Below are 8,948 nucleotides of genomic sequence, written 5' to 3'. Positions count from 1 at the left end.
ACATTGGGGAAAACCAAATAAAAACTCTTTCTAGCATTTAGTCTGCTACTAGGGACAAATACAGACTTGAATAAATATTGCAGATCCAGTGCCTGTGCAAGTGCAATTCTCTTTTTAATAATGAGTACCATTGTACATATTTATTTATCCCTACCTTTACTGGCTCAAAGTCTTATTTGTGTTATGCACCTGTGAGCTGCCTGTCTCATGTGCTTGTTTCTTATTAGTTATAACTGACTGAGCTTCTTTCAATAAAATCACATGAGTATACCACCATAGGCATACAGTACATACCATACTAAATAATGTAAGCTTCTATGTTTTCTACTGAGATTTGAGCCTTCTGGTCCTAACAACAGAGAGGTGTTTAACATTACACTTATATCCCTAGACAATTGTACCTACAATAAAGCATAGGGAATGTAAATACTGTGCGACAGTAGAAACATATAATTACCAAGACATATAGATTTTTTTAGTGTATCATTTACTGCTGAGGTAATATTACAGCAAAATAACACTGAGACAACAGATTAATTGCACGAGGGATTGTTTGATTATAATGTTACACTATACTAATAACACTCCTCTTACCTGCAGTGGTGATGTTCCTACCTTTGCAATGGTAGACTGCATTGAAGGAATCAAACTCGTTGATAATGTTGTAATAATATCGTTGTAACAATAAGGTTTTATATTTCTACATGAATTATAATGTAAATTAGGTGCAACAATCTGTGGTGTCAGAAATAAAAGGACCTGCAGGCAGAACCTATTGGAAAATGGTTACCCTCTTGATCTAGTGTAAAGTGAATTACACAAAATGATCATAAATATTATAAACACTTAGATATAAATCCTGATAGATGTAGAAGAATTTTGCACACTGGATGTTAATATAGCAACATATATTTAAAACAATAAAAATAGAACAACAAACAAAGTACTATCAAATATAGGTCGATAGGGTAAATTGTTGGTTTCAGTGAAAGGTGCCTGGTGAAAGGCCACTGAACTAGGACATAGAACACCCATTTTGCTCCTGGTAGTTTTACATAGAAAACATTGTTTCTCAGCAGGAAGGAAAGCCCTATCACAGTAGATGACTTTTCTCTTTCTATGCTCTCATATAGATATATAAGCCCCTAAGGTACAAATAAGATTTTCTTGGGCAGGAAGGACTATAGTCTGTTTATCATTTTCAGTAGGGTACACTGCTCCAAATTCAAATGTGTAGTAAGACGTCAGAGACAGTATATCAGTTTCCAAGTGTTTCATGGCACTCTTGCATTTTGATCTAGGACAGCCTAAACAAGCACAAAGTTTTTAACATGAATAAATGCCAAAAAGAAGATACAAATTCTGGTCTTGCGTGTTTTTCTGTGTTCTATTTGTCTGGAAAATTCAAAAGTATTAAAAAGGATTGTTGTAGAACAGATCTACATTATACATATAGCCAGTTAACAAAAACACACACCTCTCCATTCAGTCTTTTTGTGGCGTTCATAAAAAAATTGAATAGTAATATAATTTCAGTTCTAGACCATAACTAAGTTATGAAACTAAGCATTTAGATCTGGTTACCTGAAATCAGTCAAATTGTTTAAAGATGTGACATTTTGTGGTGGATCTTAGCAGTGCTCCTTTCCCTGTGGAATATCTCAATTGGCAACTCAGTTGACTTGGCAGGTCCAGGTGGCATTTTAGTCATCTTCTGTTGTGATATTAGATGTATTCAAGTCAAGCCAATTGGTAAAAAAATATGTGTCACTTACAGATATTGAACAATGAAGGAACATCTATACAGTGCAATATCCATAATCTAACTTTTTTCAAGTAACATTTAAGATCTCCAGTATTGAATCCAATTAATAACCCTTAGGGTTTTTTAATCATATATTTTTGACAAAAGAGATATCAAGCATTGACTACGCCACAAAAAATATACAACAGCACCATTTTGATTTATTTTGCATCAACACTTTATATCAAAATATGTTTCCATGTATACAATAATGGAAAATAAAAAAAAAACTTTAGATCTTTGCTTACAAAAATAGGTTATTGAAATAATGTATTTGCTTTTCTCCTTAAACATGCTTCTTTAGGTCACTTTTTGGTATAAAGAAACAAACCATGAATGAACATAAAGCGCAGACTGAACACTGAGTCCAAACTTAACTATACATTAGGCATATTCAAATTTTTACAGAAACAAAACAAAATATCTCCTAATGCATTAATTATTTTGTAGGTTTAAATGAACATAACGCAAGACCTATAACACCACAAACATGTAAGTTGAAAATATTTAAAGCTATTGAAAATGTGTGCCAAAAAATAGACTGATTTTTTTATTTTTTTATTTATTGCTTAAGAAATGCTTAATTTTTCTGAAAATAGGATTAAAAGGTTTTTACACTTTAAATTTAAAGTTTGCCCCACCTTCATTCCACTTAATAATTACATGTACTCTTATCCCAGTGTTGGTAATATATTCATGACATCAATCGAATTTGTCTATAAGTATGTAATATGAAAGGCAGGTCATCAATATATTACTTTGTACCTCTATTCCTTACTGTCACACAGGGATCCAAATTTGCCATAAACAGGTTAATCTCTTCAAGGAAAAATGCATAAACCTAAATAATGATGTAAAAATTTGGGGTTTTGCTAGAATATGAAAGAACCATAAAGAGGAAGTGTTGTGTTACACAAGCCCTGCCTGACAATTTGTCAGTGCCAGTTTATAAATGTGGTTTATGAGAAGCTTAAACTGAAATGTCTTGGGGAAGATACTCATAACTCCCTCAGTCAGAGGAATAAAACTACACAACCTATCTGCAATCACAAGGGTTGGAAAACATAGGACTCAACCAGTTATAACAGTAAAGCCCAAAATGTCATCACAGAAAGCCATTAGTTTTCACAAGCCACACAGAATTCCATTAGACACAGAGGTAGGAAATACAAAATGGCATCAAAAAGAAAGACGAAGCAACAGAATTTGTTAGTCACAAAGAGTAGTATGTTATACCAGGGGTAAAGTCACATGAAATGACAACAGTCACAGGGGAAGAGATGCAGATCGCCATAGTAGGAATTTTATCACAGAATGCCATCTGTCACAGGGGTAAAGCAACACAGAATACCATTGCAGGGATAAAGTCATACAGTATGCCATCTGTCATAGAAAACACCATCATTTACAGGGGTAAAGCCACACAGAATGGTTTAGGTTACAATGCTGAAGCCACACAGAATGCCAACAGTCATAGGAATAAAGTCACACTGAACCCCATCAGTAATGAGGGTGAAGCTATCAGAATCCCATCAGTTACAGTGAAAAAGCCACACAGAACACAATTATGAACTGGTAAAGCCACACAAAACACCATGAGTAACTAGGGCAAAGAGGCACAGAAAAATATTAGTCACAGGGGTAAGGCTACATAAAATGTCATAATAAAAAGTCACTGGAAAAAGTTACACACACTACTAGCAAACATCACAGGAAAAAATGCCACAGAAAGTTATTTAGCTATGTACATATATTTACCAAGCATGGAAGATGACTCCCCCAGCATCTGCCTATCAAATCTATTTTTTTCCAGGGAAGAAATATTCTTTTAATACAGGCAGAGACTTTTTATACCATGTAGGGTGGCAGCGTCAAAGAGGATATTGGGAAAAAGTGAAACACACAAACCACAGAGCTTTCCTCCCTCCACCTAAAATGCAAATATGTATAAACCACAGACAGCGAGACCCTGAAAACCTGGGGCTGCCTATACAAAGGTCTGTAATTAGAGGTGTTCATATCTTTAAAAAACAAACATATCTTTAAAAAAATGAGGACATTTCTTGCAGAAAAAAGTGTGGGAGGAAAGGGGGTGAATATCAGTTGTAGTAACATGCATTAGACCCTGCGGCCTGGGTAGTAGATGTGGATTGCATGTACCCAGCGCCTAGACATTTCCCTGTTAAAAAAGACTACTAGCCAATAACATAAATTGACATACTTAATGCAATGGGGTCTTTTCTCTCATGCTTAAGGGCAGAATTTTAACTTTAAATCTATTTGAGTCTGATTACTATTAGTCTAGCATGGGCCACCAAACCACTAGTGACACAAAACAAAGAGAGAAATATGTACATTTTTAACACTGGCTGTATTTGTTCCCGAATTCCCTGAGCGGTGGGTATACATCTCTGAATATATTATCCATGTTTCAATTATAAAACTAAACATTTTCATGTAGTTTTGTAGTATTCGTAATATAAATCTAATCAGGCGAAATGCCAAATAAAATTATATTAAACATTTACATAAATAATAAATTGACATATAGGTTTTTTTTTACCTATCTCATTTCCTATTTATCTTCTTGTATAACAGGAAGAATCTTAAATCTCTCAAAAAATACAAAAAACCTTTATGTCATATTGCACTTTTCATTCTGACCACAAAATAGCAAAATGTATTTACAGCAGAAAAAATAGCCAAATAACTATGAGTTGTTCTATGCTTTTAGTCAATCTACAAAATGTACACTTGTCCGCCCATATTTCTAAACTTGTTAGCATTGCCCTTAGAGACCTTCCTAAATCCTGTCAAACACCCTAAATCCTGATGTGCCCTAAAATACAATCTAAAATATTGTTGGCTGGACTAAGCTACCCCCACCTTTACCTAACAACTGACAATAACTATAGTGGGGAAGAAGTCCTCAACACTGCAAGAACAAGTCAAAATTTCCATATTAAAGTGCACTGGGATTCAAGGATTTTGGGTGCCCAATAAGTCTTTTGAAGATAGGTCATTTTTGTAACCAGTTTGGAAAGTATGCATTGCTAAATGTGTACTTTAAATAATACAGTAATAGATTGGCATCAAAAAAGAAACTAAGAAAATGTAAACTATCTAAATGGATTGAAGATTATAAATTGTTATAACAGTATGATTGCTCAGCTGCAACAAAAGAGAGTGACAGATCCAACTCTTTCTATGGAGCTTTAGCTCTGCTAGGTTATCAGCAGAGCAACTAGAATTCTATCTGTTTACAATAGGCACAGGTAGGTAAAAAAGTGTATATAGGCTGTAATCCATAACATATAGTAGATTTAAAATAAAAACATCACAGCAAAGTTTGCTTTGCCTAATAAAATAAACCAAAATATTGTTTTAACCTCTATTAGAGAACTGAGCTTACTGGATCTCATTGGCAGACCAAACTTAAATCAGGTTTGCCATCACTGATGCCACATTCTGCAACTGCAATGGCACAGAGGTTCTCTGCTTTAAATCTCCGACACCTTTTGTCTTTCATAAGCACAGCTGATTATTGCAAGCTGCAATGAACATGCACATCTCAGATGTCTGATGTCAGGTCAGTGAAATCCAAACCCAAAGAAACTGAATGTATCAAAAGCACTGGTAAAAAGTTGTGTTTTATCTGGATCTCCTCTTACAGGTTGGTGTGCTATTATCTACATTGTTTCCTGGACCAAAGTCAAATATTGAAAGTAGGGGAATTTTATGGAATAATACCAGTATGCTCTACATGTTACGGATTACATTGGGCACCTCAAAGAATGTAAATTTACAAGAGGGAACAGCTTTTTGTCATCCATTAAGATTTAACAAACACATCCATAAAAATACAGATTATGTTGTCGGTAATATGTGCATGGATACAGATGTATCCTGTTTACAACTGTTGCAACCAACAACCTAAAATTTGGTCCTCTTTATTATTTAGAGGTGCATCTTCTTTAACAAAAATAGAATTCCTTTGGTTATAGAGAATGTCTTTTTTACACAGTCACTGTTTATCGCCTTGATGTTTCAGGTACACTTCTCACTGTCCTCTCCTGTCTTCTGAACCCTTGCATATGTTTTGCATGAAGACTTTAAGCAGCTGGGAGGCCATGAGATAGGCCAAGAGAAAGAACATGGAATGGAAGCCTGGACGTTCTTCTCAAAGAAGAAAAACACAGGAAACCACCAGGCTCGAGAGAGGAAATTAGTTGGGGATGAAGTCTTCAATGCCTAAAACAAAAGATAAGACGATTTATTACAATTTCTTAAAACAATAAAATCTAGTCAATACATAGAAAATTTACATCATACATTCTTTAGACCTTCAGAAAACACTAAAATCTTAAAATAAGCTGACTCCAATTTCATTCCAATGAAAATTGGTTCGGTATGAAGGGTCATATTCATATCTTTGCAGCAAACATTGATGTAAGGGTAAAAAGATATTTAGGATTCGCAAACATAATAGACAGAACTTGCCAGTGCAAATTATAATACTTAAGCCTATGAAAATTAGCTGTACATTTATTGTGCAAGATTTTAGGTACAGAGACATAAACACATTTTTTAAAGCAGTTTAATTCCTTGAAGAATGCCTAGCATTCTCTAGATTTCTTCTTCTCATCTTCTGAAATTCTCATCTCGCAATTTTTTATCTTGTTTGAAAAGCCAAGACCGGCTTATGTCCAGACCCAATACTTTATATATCCATCTGCACTGAAAGTTGCTGGATTCTAGTATCAGTACTATATTACACATAGCTAATATTATGAGCACACAAAGATTAGTACCAAAGGTGGTAGAAATGAAACAAGATTTAACCTACCTTTTCATTGGCCATTGCATGATACCACCAGAAGAGTCTAGTGGTAATAAAATAGGCTACAATAACATCTACAGTATAGTGTTCATGTGCTACTAAAATGCAAATGACCCCCGCAGCACTCAGCAGCCAGCACACTAAATGATACCACCAAAAGTGACGAGGGGAATCTGCAAGAGAGAACATGAAAACTGTCACATGAAAATCCTCTAAACTTTACAGTTATTTTAAAACCAACCTTTGTAATGAGAATTTCCTACAAAAAGTGGAGGCAAATACTCTATTGGTGAGATCTCAGGACTTAGGTTCCAAAATACATATCTGCAAAGTTATTATAGGGAGCCCCACTTTATCTCCTTGATTCCTAATTACTTTCATATTTCATGTTGTGGAAGCAGAAAAAGAAAAAGTAAGAACACCCCAAGGTGTGTGGCAAAGCCGCAATTATCAAATAGAGAATTCATAAGTGCAACATAACAAAAATGGGGTAGAAGAAAGGAGGGCATGCTAAGTAATGCCAGTGGCCAAAAAGTTTACCATACAAAAATGATAAATAGATAGTTAAAAAAAAACAACACAATGTTCTGATATCTTCTAACAGTGTTGTGAAAATGATTACTTCATAGACACAACTCTTTCAGGAAAAAAATGAATCTATAAAAAGAAATCATTACATCATTTTATATCTTTGTCTCACAGCAGAGATAAGTGACTTGACCCAAGTAATATTGTTGTAATGGTACAGGATACAGAGTAAATGGTGTTTTGGTTTTTAGAAGCAATGTTTTAGAGGAAATCAGGTTGCTTAGATGATTTTTGTGTAAAAATATATATTATCATTTAAGTTAGGTTAATGAAAAACAATAAAGCTATAAATGTTACAATACAAATTAGTACTAGATGACAGATATTACTAGGTGTGTCTATAGGAAAACATCACTTCAAAGCAGAACCTGCATGTAAATACAAAGTTTGCTTATTGCATCAGCCTCCATAATCCTTTAGAAATTGCAACAAACATACAAATGAAGGCAAAAAGTTAGAAAATATACCTAACTTATCCTTGGCTCCATTTACGATGCCAAGGTAAGTATGGTGTCATGATCCTTCTGGCATGCTCCTAAAAATGCTCACAAACTCAAATATTGGGCCCAAAGAAGATATACTTTCATCAGTTAAGCTGGGTGACTCAGCAAACCTGGAATTGATCTGGTCCAGGATTCAAAACATTTCCTAACAAACGACTTTTAAGAAATCCATTCCAGGTTTGCCGGATCGCCCAGGTTCACTGATAAAAAATGTATCCTCTCCAGGCTTGATGAGCTTTATTAAATCAGGCCCATTGAGAGAAAATGCTCATGAACTGCGCAGGGACGTCTTCTCCCAAGATTTTAGATCCTTGGTATATTTTCAAACTTTTTTCACACTTTTTAACATATTGTTAATGGTAATTTGTGAAAGTGGGGGACCTTGATTGTTAATGCAGGTTTTATACAGATTAGATCTGTTTAATGGATTTGCATTAAAAGAGAAGAATAATGAAACATAGCCACTGCAAACATGAAAGTGACTGCATGTGTAATGGATTGCTGTTCTCATAATCTATATACTTTATACTATAAATTAAACAAACATTAAAACAAACTTTAAAAAATATGTTTTTTGAAAAATTATCATTGATATTAATATTAAAATAATGCCCTACACATATCTGAAAACATTGTGAAAGAAAAGGGCAGTTTTACTCTTGCCTCTTCATGGGTCCCTTCAAGCATTTGCCCACCATATGTGACAACTGATTATTCTTTCCCTATGGGGACTGCTGTATGGTGACTATACTTGTTCCTGATGTGAAGTATAAAAGCACCACAACCTCACTGCCAGTGTGAATTAGCCCTTAACTTTCCTTTTATAGATAATCCATGAAAAACAATATCAAAGCCAAATAACTAAGAGTATGGTGCAGAAGGTAAGCCCTATCATACATAGACAATATTTACTTCCATCAAATAAAATACCTAGAATGTCTGGAAATCTGACCAGTATTTGGTCCATGACACAACCTAAATGCTATTAAAATTGCCTTGTTTATTTCTTTTAGACTTTAAGGAATGCAAGGCCACCAGTCTCTAAAATAGGATACAAAAGGCAAAAACCAGGACCTTGATCGTGCTGAAAGCCAAACTCTGGCCCAGACCCAGAAAGGAGATAATTCTTTTTGCAGAGAAACACCTGCTGTGGAAGCCATGAGACTCACACCAACAGAAATATGCCTTCCATGTTCAGTGGTAGACATTGTGG

The 8,948-nt window shown here is 34.7% G+C and overlaps 1 protein-coding gene across 2 annotated transcripts in view; it reads right to left on the bottom strand.

Annotated features, from left to right (window-relative positions):
* Positions 1 to 1,945: 1,945 nt before the first annotated feature.
* The window catches only part of SGMS2 (sphingomyelin synthase 2), a 34,275-nt gene continuing 27,272 nt past the window's right edge, over positions 1,946 to 8,948 (bottom strand). For both annotated transcript variants that reach the window (XM_072405684.1, XM_072405685.1), the window contains 2 exons: positions 6,651 to 6,817; positions 1,946 to 6,055 (listed from right to left, as the gene is read on the bottom strand). In XM_072405684.1, coding sequence (XP_072261785.1) covers positions 5,852 to 6,055; positions 6,651 to 6,817 — 371 coding nt within the window. In that variant the 3' untranslated portion in view covers positions 1,946 to 5,851. The remainder of the gene's footprint in view (positions 6,056 to 6,650; positions 6,818 to 8,948) is intronic.

The sequence above is a fragment of the Pyxicephalus adspersus genome, chromosome 3 (genome assembly GCF_032062135.1).
Source record: "Pyxicephalus adspersus chromosome 3, UCB_Pads_2.0, whole genome shotgun sequence".
Classification (NCBI taxonomy): Eukaryota; Metazoa; Chordata; class Amphibia; order Anura; family Pyxicephalidae; genus Pyxicephalus; species Pyxicephalus adspersus.
This window is presented reverse-complemented; position numbering and strand designations above follow the sequence as displayed.